Consider the following 21,068-nt stretch of genomic DNA (forward strand, 5'->3'; position numbering starts at 1 on the left):
GACACCAATACTTAGTTGAGCCTCCTTTTGCTCCTTTGAGCCTCTAGACGCTGTCGTCCTATAACCTCTGACAAGTGTCTGATTCTGGATGGAGGTCTTGTTGACCATTCTTCATACAAAATCTCTCCAGTTCAGTTCAATGTGATGGACAGCCTGCTTCAAATCATCCCACAGATTTTCAATGATATTCAAGTCAGGGGACTGTGACGGCCATTCCAGAACATTGTACTTCTCCCTCTGCATGAATGCCTTTGTAGATTTCCAACTGTGTTTTGGGTCATTGTCTTGTTGGAATATCCAACCCCTGCGTAACTGCAACTTTGTGACTGATGCTTGAACATTATCCTGAAGAATCTGTCGATACTGGGTTGAATTCATCTGACCCTCGACTTTAACAAGGGCCCCAGTCCCTGAACTGGCCACACAGCCCCACAGCATGATGGGACCTCCACCAAATTTGACAGTAGGTAGCAGGTGTTTTTCTTGGAATGCGGTGTTCTTCTTCCGCCATGCAAAGCGCTTTTTGTTCTGACCAAATAACTCAATTTTTGTCTCATCAGTCCAAAGCACTTTGTTCCCAAATGAATCTGGCTTGTCTAAAGGAGCATTGGCATACAACAAGCGACTCCGTTTGTGGCGTGAGTGCAGAAAGGGCTTCTTTCTCATCACCCTGCCATACAGATGTTTGAATTGTAGAACGATGTACAGATACACCATCTGCAGCCAGATGTTCTTGCAGGTCTTTGGAGGTGATCTGTGGGTTGTCTGTCACCATTCTCACAATCCTGCTCATATGCCGCTCCTGTATTTGTCTTGGCCTGCCAGACCTGCTGGTTTAACAGTAACTGTGCCTGTGGCCTTCCATTTCCTGATTCCATTCCTTCCAGTTACAGAAACTGACAGTTTAAACCTCTGAGATGGCTTTTTGTAGCCTTCACCTAAACCAGGAGACTCAACAATCTTTGTTTTCAGATCTTTGGAGAGTTGCTTTGAGGATCCCATGCTGTCACTCTTCAGAGGAGAGTCAAAGGGAAGGAAGCACAACTTGTAATTGACCACCTTAAATACCTTTTATATCTCATGATGGACACACCTGTCTATGAAGTTCAAGGCGTAACGAGGTCATCAACCAATCAGCATTGAGCAGTGACAGGCATTCAAATCAGCACAATGACAAGGGGACCCACATTTGTGCACAGCCAGTTTTTCACATTTGATTTCATTTCATACAACTAAATACTGCGTCACTAAAAATCTTTGTTCGGAAAACACCGCAGTACTCAGATGTTCCTAGGAAATGAAAGACATCCATCCATCCATCCATTTTCCAACCCGCTGAATCCGAACACAGGGTCACGGGGGTCTGCTGGAGCCAATCCCAGCCAACACAGGGCACAAGGCAGGAAACAATCCTGGGCAGGGTGCCAACCCACCACAGGACGAAATGAAAGACATACCACTGTTATCTTTATTGTTGAAAGGAGAGTCGATTATTATGCAGGCTGAGAGGGGGTCCCTAAACTTTTTTTATATGACTGTAACTGCTAAAAACTTATTTTAAAATGGCTTTGGCGTAGCTGCATTTCACTTGTTAGAACATCAAAACACTCTAGATGAGAACAGGCCATTCAGCCCAACAAAGCCCACCAGTCCTGTCTACTTATTTAATAATAAATAATAATAATTCTTTACATTTATATAGCACTTGTCTCACTACTCAAAGCGCTCAGCAGTTGCAGGTTAAGGGCCCAACAGAGCAGAGTCCCTATTGGCATCTTACGGGATTCGAATCAGCAACCTTCTGATTGCCAGTGCAGATCTCTAGCCTCAGAGCCACCATTCTGCCTGACTAAATAAAAATAAAGTCGAATTTTGAAAGTCCCTAAAGTCTTACTTTCTACCACACTACTTGGTCTCTTATTCCAAGTGTCTGTGGCTCTCTGTGTGAAGATTAACTTCCTAATGTTTGTGTGACATTCACCCTTCACAAGTTTCCAGCTGTGTCCCCGTGTTCTTGATGACCTCATTTTAAAGTCACCATCTGATCCACTGCACTAATTCCCTTCATCATTTTAAACACGTCAGTCAGGTCTCCTCTTCATCACTGTAAAGGCTCAGCTCATTGTTATCACTCTTTAATTTAATATTGTTATTATCAGTATGCTGCCGCTGGAGTATGGGAATTTCCCCTTGGGATTAATAAAGTATCTATCTATCTCTTTTAATTTTTCCTCATAACTCACCCCCTGTAGCCCTCAATCAGCCTCGTCGCTCTTCTCTGGACTTCCTCCGGTGCTGCTGTGTCTTTATGGAGTCATAAACTGACCACAGGACTCCAGATGAGGCCTCACCAGTGTGTTATAAAGCTTGAGCAGAAACTCCTGTGACTTGTACTCCACTCATCAAGGCGCTATATAACCTGACATTGTGTTAGCCTTCTGGATAGATAGATACTTTATTAATCCCAATGGGAAATTCCCATACTCCAGCAGCAGCATACTGATACAATAAATAATATTAAATTAAAGAAAGATAATAATGCAGGTGAAAAAAACCAGACAATAACTATGTATAATGTTAAATGTTAACGTTTACCCCCTCTGGTGGAATTAAAGAGTCGCATAGTTTGGGGGAGGACCGATCTCCTCAATCTGTCTGTGGAGCAGGACAGTGACAGCAGTCTGTCACTGAAGCTGCTCCTCTATCTGGAGATGATACTATTAAGTGGATGCAGTGGATTCTCCATAATTGACAGGAGTCTGCTCAGCGCCCGTCGCTCTGCCACAGATGTCAGACTGTCCAGCTCCATGCCAACAATAGAGCCTGCCTTCCTCACCAGTTTGTCCAGGTGTGAGGTGTCCCTCTTCTTTATGCTGCCTCCCCAGCACACCACCGCGTAGAAGAGGGCGCTCGCCACAACTGTCTGATAGAACAAAAGCAGCATCTTATTGCAGATGTTGAAGGACGCCAGCCTTCTAGTGAAGTATAGTCAGCTCTGTCCTTTCTTGCACAGATCATCAGTATTGGCAGTCCAGTCTAATTTATCATCCAGCTGCACTCCCAGGTATTTATAGGTCTGCACCATCTGCACACAGTCACCTCTGATAATCACGGGGTCCATGAGGGATCTGGGCCTCCTAAAATCCACCACCAGCTCCTTGGTTTTGCTGGTGTTCAGGTGTAGGTGGTTTGAGTCGCACCATTTAACAAAGTCATTGATTGGGTTCCTATACTCCTCCTTCTGCCCACTCCTGATGCAGCCCACGATAGCAGTGTCATCAGCGAACTTTTGCACATGGCAGGACTCCAAGTTGTATTGGAAGTCTGATGTATATAGGCTGAACAGGACCGGAGAAAGTACAGTCTGTTGTGGTGCTCCTGTGTTGCTGACCACAATGTTAGACCTGCAGTTCCCAAGACTCACATACTGAGGTCTGTCTGTAAGATAGTCCACGATCCATGCCACCAGGTATGAATCTACTCCCATCTCTGTCAGCTTGTCCCTAAGGAGCAGAGGTTGGATTGTGTTGAAGGCTCTAGAGAAGTCTAGAAACATAATTCTTACAGCACCACTGCCTCTGTCCAAGTGAGAGAGGGATCGGTGTAGCATATAGATGATGGCATCCTCCGCTCCCACCTTCTCCTGATATGCAAACTGCAGAGGGTCAAGGGCGTGTTGGACCTGTGGCCTAAGGTGGTGAAGAAGCAGCCTCTCCATGGTCTTCATCATATGTGATGTCAGAGCAACAGGCCGGAAGTCATTCAGCTCACTAGGACGTGATACCTTTGGGACTGACTGGGGTGATGCAAGATGTTTTCCAAAGCCTCGGGACTCTCCCCTGTTCCAGGCTCAGGTTGAAGATGTGCTGTAGAGGACCCCCCAGCTCCGATGCACAGACCTTCAGCAGTCGTGGCGATACTCCATCTGGACCCACTGCTTTGCTGGCACGAAGTCTCCTCAGCTCTCTGTTTATCTGGGCTGCTGTAATTATGGGTGGGGATGTCTCTCCTATGCTGGTATCAGCAGAAGGATGTGTGGAGGGTGCAGTACTCCGAGGTGAGGCTTCTGAACACTGCCTGGCGGTCGATATCTTAGAGTCCACTACGACTCCTAAATCCTTCTCCTAAGGTGGACTCTCGATGTTCAGACCCCCCATTGTGTATTCACACCTCCCATTTTTCCTTCCTATGTGTAATTCTTTACATTTACTGACATTAAATTTCATCTGTCCGAGCCCGTCTGCTGTCCCAGTCCTTCTGTGATGATATAACGGATTCCAAACCAAAACCAACGACAAACTGCTTACTGTGATTTGGCCTTTCAAAAGGAAAGCACGCCCACCCCTGGGGGGGTTAAAGGTTACTGCGGAAGACAAGAAGCGGCGAGACAACAAACACGCGCACACAGCTGGTCCCCCTTACAAATGGCGGTGTGTTTTTATTCAAAAATGAGACGTATAAACTCTTTTAGAAAGTCTGTATGATCACAAGACGCAGACTGTCTTGGACGTATTTGGGAACTTTTTAACCCCGCTTTTATTGTAAAGCGGCAGTGGGATATCTTTTTAAAATTATAGAAGATGTTTAACTTGTGTGGCAAATGCAAATATAGAATGTTTTTATAGAAAAAAAAAAACGTCAATTTAAAAAATAGCAAACTTACTTGAGGGGCATCTGACATTTCGAGTAATGAGGTCAGAAGTACATATGAAACAATTTACCACACGACGTTTATACGGATTTCACCGTTTCATGTGTATTAACTTTACCACTGACATTGCGCCACGCTGTCTCCCTTTGCTGCCGTGTTGCTCCTCTTTTATCGCTTGTGCCAATCGTCTCCCCGCACTGCCGCCAGCCCCTCTTGCTGTACCTTCTGTTTCACAGACTTGTAGTCCGCCGTTGGTCGGCTGTTCAGTGCTCGACTCAGAAGGGCTTGTAGACTTTGCCGTGACCGCACGTTAATCTGGATCAATCAAGGCCCCTGGGTGACTTGGCTCCTCCACAGAGAGCTGGTGACATTTTTAATAATTCAGGGTGCGGACACCCGGTAGTTCAGTGCCACCCGGTGTTTGGTGCTGTGGGCACACAAAGATTTGCTCGTTTCATCAACCCGTTGTGGTGACGTGTGGCAGCTCCCCTCCGTCATTTCAATACTTGGAGTTCACGTCATTTCTTCAGCTTGGAGTTGGGGGGGGGCAGCGACATTTAACGCTTTACATTTCCCTTTAAACTTCCCAGTAAATCTCCTTCATTATACAGTCCTGATCAAAAGTTTAAGACCACTTGAAAAATGGCAAAAAATCATATTTTGCATGGTTGGATCTTAACAAGGTTCCAAGTAGAGCTTCAACATGCAACAAGAAGAAATGGGAGTGAGACAAAACATTTGTTGAGCATGCAATTTAATGAAAACAACGATTAAACTGAAACAGGCTGTTTTACAGCTGATCAAAAGTATAGTACCACACCTCCAAAAAAACCCGTAAACCCCCCCAAAACAGAAATCAAACTTCCAAACATGAACTCAGTACTGAGTAGCTCCACCGTTATTGTTGATCACTTCAAAAATTCGTTGCGGCATGCTTGATGCAAGCGTTTCCATGAGGTGAGTGGGAACATTTCTCCAAGTGGTAAGAACCACTCACAGAAAGTTCAAAATGACACATTTCAGACCTAAGCATATGGGCATCATGTATACAGTCCTGATCAAAAGTTTAAGACCACTTGAAAAAGCAGGATGGGCCGAAAGAGTGATGTTATTCTCCTGGAAGAAGTCCCTTGTCCTGCTGCGGGCATTGTGTACTTTAGCGTTGTCCTGTTGAAAAACCCAGTCGTTACCACACAGACGAGGGCCCTCAGTCATGAGGAATGCTCTCTGCAACATCTGGACATAGCCAGTGGCTGTTTGACGGCCCTGCACTTCCTGAAGCTCCATTGTTCCACTGAAGGAAAAAGCACCCCAGACCATTATGGCGCCCCCTCCACTGTGGCGCGTAGAAAACATCTCAGGTGGGATCTGCTTGTCATGCCAGTAACGTTGGAAACCATCAGGACCATCAAGGTTAAATTTTTTCTCATCAGAGAATAAAACTTTCTTCCACCTTTGAATGTCCCATGTTTGGTGCTCTCTTGCAAAGTCCAAACAAGCAGTTCTGTGGCGTTCAAGGAGACGAGGTCTTTGAAGACGTGTTTTGTTTTTGAAGCCCTTCAGTCTCAGATGCCGTCTGATGGTTATGGGGCTGCAGGCAGCACCAGTAACGGCCTTAATTTGGGTCGAGGATCGTCCAGTGTCTTGACGGACAGCCAATTGGATCCTCCGGCTCAGTGCTGGTGAAATTTTTTTGGGTCTTCCACTTGACTTTTTTGTTCCATAACCCTCAGGATCATTTAAGAAATTCCAAATGACTGTCTTACTGCGTCCCACCTCAGCAGCGATGGCGCGCTGTGAGAGACCCTACTTATGCAGTTCAACAACCCGACCACGTTCAAAAAGGGAGAGTTTTTTTTGCCTTTGCCATCAGAACGTGTGACTACCTGACAGAAAATGACAATGAATCCACATCTTTGCACAGAGTTGGCCTTTTAAAGGCATGTGGTCCTAAAATTTTGATCAGCTGTAAAACAGCCTGTTTCAATTTAATCGTTATTTTCAATTAATTGAATGCTCAAAAACTGTTTTGTCTCACTCCCATTTCTTCTTGTTGCATGTTGAAGCTCTACTTGGAACCTTGTTAAGATCCAACCATGCAAAATATGATTTTTTGCCATTTTTCAAGTGGTCTTAAACTTTTGATCAGGACTGTATTTGACAGTGTGCCCGTTATCTTGACCCAGATACCCACGTTGGGCCAAGCAAAGCTCAATGAAATGAATGTGGCGATACTCGATACAGTCACAGGTTTCCATCCACTTCCTTTAAAACTCCTTTTCTAACCCCTCCGTTGATTTTATCCTAACAGACTATAAACTTGGCGTATCGTTTAAGACGTCTATTCTGTGCAAGCCAAAAATAATTTTTTCCACCAATGTTCAGAGACCTCCAAGCATTTCACTTTTTATTATCGCAGTTCCAGTGGGTCACAAGTTTACAGACACTTTGTTAACTGGGCCTTTAGACAGCTTGGAAAATTCCAGAAAGTGATGTCAAGCCTTTTAGACAATGAGCTTCTGAAAGCCAATTAGCCTCATTGGAGTCAACATGTGGATGGACGTTAAGGCCGACCATCAAACTCACTGCCTCTTGGCTTGACGTGATGGGAAAATCAAAAGAAATCCACCAAGAGCTTAGAACAAAAACAAATGGGGGACCTCCACAAATCCGGTTCATCCACAATTTCCAAACACCTGAAGGCTCCATGTTCATCTGTACAAAAGTCTGAACACCATGGGACCACCCAGTCATCGCTCCGCTCAGGAAGGAGACGCATTCTGTTTCATAGAGAAGAACGGACTCTACAAAAAGTGCAAAGCAATTCCAGGACAACAGCAAAGGACTTTGGGAAGATGCTGGATGACACAGGTAGACGAGTCTCCATATCCACAGTAAAACGAGTCCGACATCGACATCCCCTGAAAGGCGGCATAGCCAGGAAGAAGCCACTGCTCCAAAGCCTCCATCAAAAAGCCAGACTGCAGTCTGCAATGGCAAATGGGGACAAAGATCTGACCTTCTGGAGAAATGTCCTCTGGTCTGATGAATCCAAGATCAAACTGTTTGGCCATAATGACTTTCTGTTTGGAGGAAAAAGGGTGAGGCCTGCAAGCCAAAGAACACCAGTCACCCAAGGGGGGTGGGAGTATCATGTTGTGGGGGCTACTGGAGGGTCTGGTGCACTCCGCAAAATAGATGGCATGATGAGGAAGGACAATAATGGAGATAAACTGCAGCAACATCTCAAGAGCTCGGTCACAAACGGGTCTTCCAAATGGAGAAGCAGACCTCCAACGTTGGGGCAAAATGGCTTAAGAGACTCTTATTGGAGTGGCCATCACTAAGCCCTGACCACAATCTGATTGAACTGAAAGAGCCTATGAGAGCAACGAGGTCTACCAACCTGTCCCAGTTACACCAGTGCTGTCTGCAGGAAAGGGCCAAAACTCCAGCAGCTTATTGTAAGAAGCTTGTGGAAGGCAACCTGAGACGTTTGCTTCAAGTTACACAATTTAAAGACAATGCGACCAAATATTAATAAAGTGTGTGGAAACTTGTGACCCACTGGAATTGTGATCTGGTCAATAAAAAGTGAAATACTGGGAGGACTGTGAACATTGTGGGGAAAAAAGTAACCTTTGTTTGCACAAACCAAAAGTTTTAAACGATACGCAAAATGTATAGTTTATTAGGATAAAATCTGGGGGGGTGGGGGTGTACTTAGAAAGAATTCACCTGAAATGGATGGAAACAGCTGACTTGAATAATTGTAAGTAACTGTTTTGCCCAAGGTATGTGAATAAGCAGCTGCCTGAAAGCAAATAAGGAGCTGCGCCTAAATGGCCAGCTCCGTCGTCATAAATAAGAAAAGGAAGAATGACAAAGTAATTAAACATTTCAAAGTAAATGACTCACTGATTGTGAAACCTGTTGAAACAATCATCTTCGGCCACAGAGGGCTCCAGAAATGAACTCGATTAAGTACGGCTGTCCGTTACTTGAACCCCCTATCCCCAAAACTACCTGTCAAATTCTAAAACAATACAAGAAGAGAAACAAAATGACAGGCCGGTCACTTTCTACGCCACCTGATTTTCGCTGCTCACACGTTCACCTCTGGAAAGTGCAAGTGATCCCGATGTCGGAATTCCGCAAAGATCCACCCTCACAGCGCCGGCGACTCTTTTAAACCACATCCCCCTAGTGACGTCACAAACGTAGCGCACGCGACTATTGGCTGTAATTGTCAGGACCACGCCTCTAAGTACCGTCAGTCACCGGAGGACCGCCTCGTTCGCCACGCCCCCGTGTGGCCGGAAGCGGAGAAGCGGGCTTCTTCCTCCGCCGCAGTAGGCTGCTTGGTGACGGGTGGGCAGCTTAAGTTTGTTGGGCAGAAAAATACAAACGACATCCGGAACAAGTTGGAGTCGGCGAAGCAAGTGGCGATTATAACGAAGGGGTGAACCATTATCTCCGTCTTCATCTTTTTGCTCCATCACGCTTGTCTTCGTTTGCGGGACTGCGGAGGGCTCATACAGCCCGGCACACCACTAGAGCAACGATGGAGTCAGAGGCTAAGGAAGGTAAGAAGGTGTGGCTATGCTCGCCTCGGCTCCCTTTACCCGCTCTCGTCGCCTTCATTCCCGGACTGAAGCGCCCCCCTCTGCTTCCCCGCAGCGCGCGTGTACTCGCGCTTCATGAAGGCGCATCGCTGCTACGACCTGGTGCCCACCAGCTCCAAGCTCGTCGTCTTCGACACGTCCCTGCAGGTGAGTAGACAAGCGGCCGCATCCTAGCGGACGGGACGACGGAAAGCGGCCGAGCAACTCACTCCCAGCCCTCGTTTCAGGTCAAGAAAGCCTTCTTCGCGCTCGTGTCGAACGGCGTGCGGGCTGCGCCGCTATGGGATAGCAAGAAGCAGAGCTTCGTGGGTAAGCAGCTGGTCGTGTGTGTTGGGTGGGCTTCTCGGGACCCGCTGTGTCATCGCCCCCCTCTCTCTCTCTCTTTCTGTTACAGGTATGCTGACGATCACGGATTTCATCAACATCCTGCACCGTTACTACAAATCCCCGCTGGTAAAGAAGGGCCGCCTACACCCGAGGGGAAGGGTGGGGGGCGGCGGGTCGAGAGAACCGAAAGAGGGCAGGGGAGGAAGGGAAGGAGTGAGGGAGGAGACACACGGTGGGCCAACAATAGCAGGAAGGCGGCCTTCCTGGACGGGACAGTAAGTCATTTTGTGCCCAAAAAAAGAATTGCACAGCCCACTACATCTAGGAGAACACGTCATACTTTGCAGTTGATTGGATACTTTATATTCCAGCAAGCACCACCTTGATGCCCGCAGCTCCACACTGTAATAAAGTGGCATCAAGCAGAACACAATTTAAAGTGGTGTGCACTACTGATGGAGGGACAGAGCACAGTACCAACGAGGTCAGGCGGAGACAGGGCCCTCTTAACGGTATCATATGCCCCCTGGGGCAAAGTAGCAAAACAGAAATTTACATTGGCATCCCAAGCATCGTAGGCCCCCAGCCAGTGCCCATTAGTTAAGACAGGAGGACCACCGAATCCCACGCTAAGTCAAGAGGCACTTTAGTGCTTTTTGGTCCAAGCAGGATCAGTTCTTAAACAAGACTCAATGGGGATGCATGATTTTGTTCTAACCCAAGTTTTGTTTTTAATTTGGCTCTTAACACTAGAATTACCAGAGCCTACGAGAAAACTCGTAAATCCGGCCCACCTTAAATCCTTTCTCATCTCTCCGTCAGTGTCTTTAGTGCTGTAAACTTGTTGATAAGCAGCCTGGTATCCCAGCCCACCGCCGCAGTTCAATTTGCAGAGAAGTTTCTCGGTGCTCAGTGTTTTATCTTCGAGTGAAGTGCTGGAACGAGTACATCGTCATTTGGAATACAGTGATTCCTCCTCGATCGCCCCGCGAAAGGTGAAAATCTACGAAGTAAAAACCAATATGGTTATTTTTATATATTTTAAGCTCTTATTAACTCTCCCACACTCTAATAAACATTTCTCGCACAGTTATACAGCATAAACCCTTTATATTCTCTTAGCTATTAGGTAAGATTCGTTGAAATTATGTATGTAAACATGTATGTCGCAGGAGCAGAACGTTTTGGAGACGTAACAAAAGGCTTGACTACTCACAAAGATAAACGCAAAAGAGCACAGAAGATAACTCTTTACACCATGAATCGCGTTGATGCTGAATGAGCGAGACAAGATGCTGGCTAATGCAAAGTGGAATCAAATGCTGCTCTCCGTCGCTGAGCCAATCAGCACCCAGGAACTTAACCGCGTGATCTGATTGGGTAGCTTCTCAGCCATCTGCCAGTAGCATCCCTTGTATGAAATCAACTGAAGAAGCGTGTACCAGAAATAAAAAAGGCCCATTGTCTGCAGAAATCCGCGATAGAGTGAAGCTGTGAAAGTCGAAGCGTGATATAGTGAGGGATTACAGTACATTTCATGTGTGTTCCATGTCAACAACAATCTATGTGAAAACATCGTGAAAACGTTTTTCATGTTTCAGTAATAATTGACAAAATTTAGGCATGAAATGTATAATGTGTGAAGCCTGAAATACAAATATGAAGTAAACACTTTCACAAAAGGTACAAGTATAACAAAACAAGTGCAGTTTTATTGAAGAATTTAACGGAAGGAAAAAGAAAGCAGGTTACGGTAGGCGGTTGATATGACAGCTTGCGTGGTGCAATGCTAAGAACTGCTGACTCCCAATCAAGAGCTTCTGGGTTCGATGCTGGCAGCTTCTCATGTTTACCGTTTTGAGTAGAGAGCTGCTCTTAATGCTAATATCATAAAATAAAAACATACATTTGATTTGCGTCTGTAAATTTATAGTACTTGTCAAGGTGTTTTTTTTTTTTTTTTTTTTCAGTTTTATTCTCTCCCGTTCACGCTCCTACAACACCATCCTGCGCTCCCCCCCAAACCCCCCAATCTGACACGGTTTTCAGATAAAGACGCGTACTTGACTGGGAGTAATTGCGATGATTTTATAAAGCACAGAACCGACCTCTCTGTACTATTCTGTCCGCTGCATCTTCTGGAGTTTGTTTGTTATACCACGTCTTTATCAGCTGTAAATTGAGGGCATTTGTAAAAGTTGCCGTTTTTTTTTTTCACTTTTATTCTCGACTGATTTGACGTGGTTACTTTTTATCTGAAACTGAGCATAACTGTAGATGTGAGTGGTGTTTTGAGACAATGGAACTGGACGTTCTCTGATCTGGAAGGATTAAAGCTGACGCACAAACGCTGGTGAATCTGCCATCTTCGTATCTCACTGTCACTTGATTTTTGTTATTCAGTATTATTGAGTGTTCCTGCTCACACTGAATTAGTAAGCACCTTATGGTCTACTAGACAGAGTCCGTTTCGACAACGTAAGATGAAACAGGCACGAGTGGAATAGTAAGAAGTATAAGCATCACAAACCTGATATCGGTGTATTGAATGAATGCATAATTGAATCAGAATGCGTGATTAGGCCTCGAGCTGTAGTCGAAATCGCCTTTCAGGCCTCTAGAGTTTTAATCGAAGTCGCCTTCCTCTTTGAATTTTCGTGGCCGTAAATCCGCCGGCTGCTGCGATGTTGGGGTTGGATGTCGGTTGAAGTCGCCTTCCTGTTTGAATTTTTGCGGACGTAAATCCACCGCCTGCCGCGATGTTGGGGTTGGATGTCGGTCGAAGTCGCCTTTCTCTTTGAATTTTCGCGGCCGTAAATCCGCCGCCTGCCGCGATGTTGGGGTTGGATGTCGGTCGAAGTCGCCTTTCTCTTTGAATTTTCGCGGCCGGAAATCCGCCGCCTGCCGCGATGTTGGGGTTGGATGTCGGTCGAAGTCGTCTTCCTCTTTGAATTTTCGCGGCCGGAAATCCGCCGCCTGCCGCGATGTTGGGGTTGGATGTCGGTCGAAGTCGTCTTCCTCTTTGAATTTTCGCGGCCGTAAATCCGCCGCCTGCCACGATGTTGGGGTTGGATGTTGGTCGAAGTCGCCTTTCTCTTTGAATTTTCGCGGCTGTAAATTCGCCATATATTGCGATGTTGGGGTTGGATGTCGGTCGAAGTCGCCTTCCTCTTTGAATTTTTGCGGCTATAAATCCGCCGCCTGTTGCGATGTTGGGGTTGGATGTCGGTCGAAGTCGCCTTTCTCTTTGAATTTTCGCGGCCGTAAATCCACCGCCTGCCGCGATGTCGGTCTCATAAGGTTTTTCGGGCAGCTGCGCAGAAGGTGACTGCGCATTCGGCTTCGGACGGACATGAGTGAGTGAGGAGGCTGGCGAATTATGTATTAAGATGTCAAAAAAAAAAAACAGACATAATGTGATATTTGGAATAACTCATTTTATGACCTGTATACTACATTTTGGAAAACATCGTCGCACAAATGCAATATTATTTGAAAACGAACCTCATCAGATCAGCTGTAAATGTATGGCATTTCTAAAAGTTAGGTTTTTTTTTTTATCAGTTTTACTCTCTCCGTCACGTTCACACTCTCCCTCGCTCCCCCTTCTGATCTGACTAACAGCGCCAGCATAAATTCACACCCGATCTGATGCTGTTCGTTTTCAAATAATATTGCATTAGTGCGACCGTGTTCTCTGATTGGTCCTATTCAGGTCATAAAATGATTTCTTCAAAATGTCACATATGTTTGTCCCTTTCTTTTTTGCCCGGTGCTGCGTTGACATCGTGCACCAGAAGGCGTGAGCTTATTCAGTGCGGGTGGCCGGTTGCTTGTGCTATAATATGCTTGACTTGGCAGCGATCATCGCACATGTACTGTGCAAGGCCATGCACAGGGGCCACTGAGAAAAGAAGAGCGTTCATGGCTCACCTTGCAGAGGAGCTTCGTCGTCGCTTCTTACAAGAAAAGGCGATGGATAAAACAAAAGAGGACGCAACATCGACAAGCTTCTGTTCCAAGACCGCCGCTCCCCCAGCCTCTTCACTGTAATAGTAACCACAGCACAGAGAGAAGTGTGCACATTGCAACAGGTACACGTGTGGTAAATACAGAAAGGACTGTCCTTGTGTGTGTGTGTGTGTGTGTGTGTGTAAACTGTTAACATTGCAATCTGATGATTTCCTATAGCGCAGAACTGACGCCTCTGTACTGTTCTTTCCTCTGCATGTCCTGGAGTACAAAAGAAACAACAACATGTGTAGACTACATGGGCAAGATCGAAAAAATAACACGCGGTCACGGATTACAAGCACAAGAAGGCATGCGAATGAATATTTATAATATGAATAACATTGCATCCGTGCCACAATGTTTGTTTTCCAAAATGTACTAGACAGGTCATCAAATGAGTTTTTCCAAATATCATGTGTCTTGTTTTTTTTTTTTTTTTTTGGTCAGTGTGGCTTTGACATCATGGACCGTAAGGTGCATACATACTAATTCAGCATGAGCAGGAACATTCAATAAAACTGAATAAAAGAAAATTCAAGTGATGGTGAGATACAAAGAAGGCTGATTCGTCAACGTTTGTGTGGCATCGTTTATCCCTCCAAATCAGAGAATGTCCAGTTCCATTGTCTCAAAACACCACTCGCATCTACAGTTATGCCCAGTTTCGGATAAAAAGTAACCATGTCAGATCTGGGGCGGAGGGAGTGTTGTATCATGATAGTGACTGAGAGAATAAAAGTGTGTGGGTGGTGGCGGGCTAACTTTTAAAAGTTCTATAAATTTACACCGGCTATTACAGACAAAAAACAAATGTATGTGTGTATTGTATTATACAGTATTAACAATAAGAGCAGCTCACTACTCTAAATGGTACATTTGCCGGAGTGCCGGTTTTTGAAGTCGCAACCTCCGGGTTACAAGTAGGCAGATCTAATCGCAGCACCGCAGAAGCTGGCGTATTGAACTTGCACCTTTCGTGAAAGTGTTTATTTGATATTTGACCGTCAGCCTTCACACATTATTTAGTTCAAGTCTACGTTTTGTCATTTATTACTAAAACATGAAAAACGTTTCTGTTTTAACAATGTGTTTACACAGATTATCGTAGACACAACACACATTGAATTATCTCCCCTTACGATTCTGGTTTGCTCACTCCCAGATAATCAATCTGGGCAGGAACTGGGAGAACTTCTTGCCCGTTCTGAGGCGGCAGATTTAGGGGTGGGGATGGTATAGCAGGCTGCTTGGGCTTCTCAACACATTTCGAAGACAAAAGAGACTGATGGAGAGGTGCGAAGGGATTTAAGGTGGGCCGGATTTATGAGTTTTTTCGTTGGCTCTGGTAATTCTAGTGTTAATTCATGAAACTTTTCTTTTTCCCCCAGTTTCTGTGGTTTGGGGTCAGGGCTGGACTGGGAAGCTTATTCAGGCACAGTCTCAAAGAAACAAAAAACACCATTTTTGTCTTGGAATTTTTAATGACAGCAGATTCAGCTTTTACACGTACGTTTCACTCTTAAATATTAGTCTTAAGGCAACCTCTGATAAAGTGTAGAACGATACTTCATAAATAAATAAACCACGTACAGTGGAACCTCGGTTCACGAACGTCTCGGTACACATACAAATCGGTTTACGACCAAAAAGTTCGCCAAACTTTTGCCTCTGTTCACGATCACACACTCGATATACGAACAAGCCAGTTTCCCTTTCGGTTTGTACGTCTTCAGTCTCTCCCTGTGCAGAGAGAGAGAGAGCGACACACACACACACACACACACACAGCGCGAGAGAGAGGGCTGGACTCCTAAGGTAGGAAGGCAGTTAAAGAATGCACTGGGCTTGATTTTGTTTTCACTTCTTATTTACAGCGATTGGTTCGTAGCCTGCAATGTTGCTTTTCTTGGTGGTTTATTAAATTACGGATTTTTTCAAATGTTCATTTTTTTTCCCTGTGCTTAAAACTCATTAAAAGAAAAAAAAAGAAAAAAAAACAAACTTTAGCCAGCGGTTGGTAGCGCTATAGCGCGAACTATTGCAGTGTTAGTTTTCTCTGTTGTTCAAGGTTTTCTTGGTGTTATTAAATGTTTTTACATTTAGTTTACTATTACGCTGTGCATTCTATGGTTTGATTAACTATATTTGTGCTTAAAAACTTAAAATATATATATTTGCATACAGTTCGTATGGTCTGGAATGGAATAATTGTATTTACATACAATCCTATGGGGGAAATTGCTTCGGTTCACGGCCAAATTGGTTTACGACCAGAGTTTTGGAACGAATTATGGTCGTGAATTGAGGTTCCACTGTATTTGTATAATTTTTATATCAAAACAATATATATTTATAAATTTCACTTGCGAGTCCTGAATTTCCACAGCTGGCCCGCAGTCTGTGCCTGGATGGTAACGCTGAATACTCATCCACAAAGTTAGAGGTGTTGGTCAAAAAAAGACCACTTTAAATAAATAATAATAATAATAATTCATTACATTTATATAGTGCTTTTCTCAGTACTCAAAGCGCTATCCACTCAGGGAGGAACCGGGAAGCTTTGAATTTCTTCAATTGACAAAAGACTCAAAGTGCCTCAGAATTCTGCCAAGCATTTTTTAAAGAACGCACTTAGTAAACAAAAAACTGTGAAACATTTCGTGTCGCCTGTTCAGTCACTCACAGTGCGAAGGGTTAACTGTCAGAGCGCGAGAGACGCACTTTAAAAAATATTAAAATAAAGTGAAAACAAGACACGTTCATGAACAAACTTAATATGAAATAAAGAACAATGGGTACATTTAAAAATACGAATATTACACTCACATACGAGTTTGATAAATTAAAAATAAACATTTTGTGTAGCCTATTCAGTCCCTCTGTCGTCCTAGCACTAAGGTTTAACTGTCGGTGTGAGAGACGCACTTAAAAATATTAAAGTGAAGTAAAAACAAGACACATTCATTAACAAAACTTATCATGACATACGTGTTTCATTAATAAAATAAAATTTCGTGTAGCCTCACTCTGAGAGAGAGAGAGAGAGAGAGAAAAGAAAAAAAAAAAACGTTAAAAATGTGACCATACGCTGTACTTCATTAAAATTTGAAGCAAAAATAAAGCAAAATAGATACACAGTAACAAATACCAACACCCATCCAACATCCAAATATAATTAAAAGTATATTATAAACTTTTAAACAATCTTCATCTATAACTTTAATCACAAAAGCGCAAGACATACGCACCTCTCCTCATAGCTCTAAGGTTTAACTGTCAGATCCCGAGAGACGTACTTCTAAAAATATTAAAATGAAAGTTTGTTCATGAACAAACTTATCATGAAATAAAGAATAACAGGTACATTTAAAAATACAAATCATTCCACTCACATAGGAGTTTGATTAATTAAAAATAAATAATTTAAAACATTTTGTGTAGCTTATTTATGCACTGTCAGAGTGCAAGAGACGCACTTTAAAAAATTTTTAAATCAAGTAAAAACAAGATGTGTTCATTAACAAACTTATCATGAAATAAAGAACAGGTACATTTAAAAACAAATCGTTGCACTCACATACGTGTTTCATTAATAAAAAAAATTCAAATAAAACAATTTGTGTAGCTTCACTCTGAGGGTAAAAGGAAAAAAAAAAACGAAAAATGTGACCATACGCTATACTTCATTAAAATTTGAAACAAAAATAAAGCAAAATGGATACACAGTAACAAATACCAAAACCCATCCAACATCCAAATATAATTCAAAGTATATTATAAACTTTTAAACAATCTTCATCTATAACTTTAATCACAAAAGCGCAAGACATATGCACCTCTCCTCATAGCTCTAAGGTTTAACTGTCAGAGCCCAGGAGACGTACTTTTAAAAATATTAAAATGAAAGTAAAAACCTGCGGTGGGTTGGCACCCTACCCGGGATTGGTTCCTGCCTTGTGCCCTGTGTTGGCTGGGATTGGCTCCAGCAGACCCCCGTGACCCTGTGTTCGGATTCAGCAGGTTGGAAAATGGATGGATGGAAGTAAAAACAAGACCTGTTCATGAACAAACTTATCATGAAATAAAGAATAACGGGTACATTTAAAAATACAAATCGTTCCACTCACATATGAGTTTGATTAATTAAAAATAAATAATTTAAAACATTTTGTGTAGCTTATTCAGTCCCTCTCTCATTATAGCGCTAAGGTTTAACTGTCAGAGCGCAAGAGACGCACTTTAAAAATTTTAAAATAAAGTAAAAACAAGACGTGTTCATTAACAAACTTATCATGAAATAAAGAACAGGTACATTTAAAAACAAATCATTGCACTCACATACATGTTTCATTAATAAAAAAATTTCAAATAAAACAATTTGTGTAGCTTCACTCTGAGGGGTAAAAGGGAAAAAAAACGAAAAATGTGACCATCTGCTACACTTCATTCAAAATTGAAGCAAAGATAAAGCAAAATAAATACACAGTAACAAATACCAAAACCCAAATATAATTCAAAGTAAATGATATACATGAAGATTGTGTAAAAGTTTAACTTTAATCACCAAAGCACCAGACGTACGCCCCTCTCGTCATAACTGATGAGTACGAGACGCATGCGCAGTCAAAACTTGACTTGAACAAAAACAAGAAACCCTCCAGGCGTTAAACCAAAAGAATTTGTTGCCACTCCAGAGCAATAACGCCTGCTCGTTTTTCAGTATAACGACATTATTTAATTTCACCGTTAGTTTATTTCAGGCAGCAGGCCACCGGAAGGCTCCCGCTGATTGTAAACGTCAGTCCAGCTCTGTTTGGGGTCAATGTATAAATTACAAAACTAAGTCGGGTACATTTTTTTAAATTAAAATGCATCAAGCATTTATGTATTTTACCTGAAGATAATTTTAATGTAATTTTTTACTTAGGTTTTTAAAATTTTCATTGTCATTATTTTCAACTTGCTTCTTCTGGGGTCTGTTCCGGAAAGCAGGATTAGTGAGAAATCTGGTAAATCAGGATTCAGGGAAATTGGATTTATTCCTTTCTAGAAAAGCTGGATTAAGCCAAATCTGATTTTTTGGAACAGATTAAAGACAGAATTCTGTGGTCTGTGAGGTCAAAGGTGCAGATGACTGGCTAATCCATTTTTTTGGGGGGTCAGGCTCAGGATTTGCCTGTTCCAGAAAGAAAGACTTGATAAAATCCGTCTCTGATTGGGACAGCCGATGCTCTGAAACTAACCTACAAAAATAAAGGTGTACAGTTGGCAGCTTCAATAAAAAAGAGTCAAAAAATCAAAGGCTGTAAATGTCTTGTCAGAAATTCTGCACTGTTTAAGCAGCACAAAAACCGACAAATTTGGAACATGTTATACTTGTACTTCTGTGTCAACTTTTCATTCAGAAACAATTCCTTCACCAAATTCTGCCCGAATAAAATGCAATCCGACATTCTGGCATGATGGGTCTGCATGAACGTTACAGTGTTACATCCGAGGCATTCACATATCTGAGTAGCCTTCTTAAAATGTGGCATGTTCAGGGTCACACATTGTGCCTTTGAAATGACATCAATGCAAATCTTGGACATTTCCTCCCTTTTTTTTTTTTTGGTAAAGACAGTTCTCTTCACAACATTGGAGATGCCTGCGCACATTGACAAAGGGTGGCATCTGCTCACACACACACACACACACACGCTGTTTTTCTGAGTCAGAAATAAATACCCAGCAGAATTCCACAGAATCACAGGTAGGACAATCCGATTTAAACAGCTGCGACATTTTGCGACAGTGGACTCAAACTCTAGTCCTGGAGGGCCGCAGTAGCTGCAGGGTTTCATTCTACAACATTTATTTCTAGAGCATGTTTTCATATAAATGATGAGCTCAAAGTGCTTTACAAGATGAAGAAAGAGAAAAAAGACAAAATAAATAAGAAAATAGAATTAGGGAACACTAACATAGAATAAAAGTAAGGTCCGATGGCCAGGGAGGACAGAAAAAAACAAAAAAAAAAACACTCCAGACGGCTGGAGGAAAAAAAAAACAAAATCTGCAGGGGTTCTGAGGCCACGAGACCACCCGCCCAGCCCCCTCTAGCCATTCTACCCAACATCAATGACTTCAGTCAGTCCTTATGGTATTCAGGGTTCACATTGAAGAACTTGATGATAACAGTCATGTGGACTTCTGGCCTTTAATCCATCAGTGTAGGGACATCATTGTGCTTTGATCAGGTGATGGTGGCGCAGATCAGCACCACAGAAAACCGGAAAATGAACAGAAGAGAAAGCAGGGGTTAGTTCGGATTGTGGAGCCACCAGGAATGATAATGATAATTAAATGCATATACAGAGTATCAGGATTAAACTAAAATGAAGCTCTTAGAAAGCCATGTTACAATAATGTGTGTTTATCAGTTTTTTTTTTTTGTTTTTTTTTTTTTTTTTATATAAAGTGCTCTACCGTATCAGCCTGGTGAATTTCTATCGGTCAGCTATTTAGATTTTGGGTGCATAACAGCAGAAGGCCGCCCGCCTCACCACTTCTTTTAAGTTTAGCTCTCAGAATTCTAAGCAGACCCTCATTTGAAGATGTAAGGCAGGGGTGGAAAACTCCAGTCCTGGAGGGCCACAGTGGCTGCAGGTTTTCATTCTACTCCTTTTCCTAATCAGTGACCAGTTTTCACTGCTAATTAACTCCTTTTCTCTTCATTTTAATAGCCCTGTTTTTAAGGATTCAGTGCTCTGAATTATTTTCTTCATTAAATGGCAGCCAAATGGAAATCAAATGTGAATCAAGTCAACAGTTGACCAGCTAAATTGGGGCTTCAAACTCCAACTAATTTCACTCCAACCAGTTTCTTAATAAGAAGCTAATTCTTGCTGTTAATTAAACCCGTTATTTAATTCTATGGCTTGTTGCTGCTCTCATTCTGACATTCCCATAACTGTTGATTTTCTGTTTTTTCCTAAGAACATTGTCAAAATGTTTTGGTGACCTGAGAGATCAGCCTTACAGAGACCTTCACCTTTCCTTATTTTCAGATATTGTGTGATGGGCACAGGTGAGCTGGTCATGTGGCACCTTGTTTTGTGTCTCATTATTGTTTGGCAGCTAATTTAAAGACAAGAAACAACTAAGGGGCCTGAGTCAAGTTAATTAAAATTAAGGCAAAAGAAGTTAATTAACAGCAAAAACTAATGAAGAAGATGGTTAGAATGAAAACCTGCAGCCACTGCGGCCCACCAGGACTGGAGTTTGCCACCCCTGATCTAAGGTTACGATTTGGTGTGTAAGGTGAAAGACATTCTGAAATATAGGATGGAGCAGATTATTGAAGGCTTTCTAAACCATCAGCAGGATTTTAAAGTCAATTCTAAATGACACAGGTAACCAGTGTAGTGACGCTAAGACTGGGGTGATGTGCTCGGATTTTCTTTTCCTAG

General features: G+C 42.9%; 1 protein-coding gene across 1 annotated transcript in view; it reads left to right on the plus strand.

Annotated features, from left to right (window-relative positions):
• The first annotated feature begins 8,977 nt into the window (after positions 1–8,977).
• LOC114649169 (5'-AMP-activated protein kinase subunit gamma-1-like) overlaps positions 8,978–21,068 on the plus strand; it is a 43,291-nt gene continuing 31,200 nt past the window's right edge. The window contains exons 1-4 of the mRNA XM_028798632.2: positions 8,978–9,237; positions 9,332–9,423; positions 9,504–9,585; positions 9,671–9,729. Coding sequence (XP_028654465.1) covers positions 9,216–9,237; positions 9,332–9,423; positions 9,504–9,585; positions 9,671–9,729 — 255 coding nt within the window. The 5' untranslated portion in view covers positions 8,978–9,215. The remainder of the gene's footprint in view (positions 9,238–9,331; positions 9,424–9,503; positions 9,586–9,670; positions 9,730–21,068) is intronic.

The sequence above is a fragment of the Erpetoichthys calabaricus genome, chromosome 3 (assembly GCF_900747795.2).
Source record: "Erpetoichthys calabaricus chromosome 3, fErpCal1.3, whole genome shotgun sequence".
In the NCBI taxonomy this organism is placed as follows: domain Eukaryota; kingdom Metazoa; phylum Chordata; class Cladistia; order Polypteriformes; family Polypteridae; genus Erpetoichthys; species Erpetoichthys calabaricus.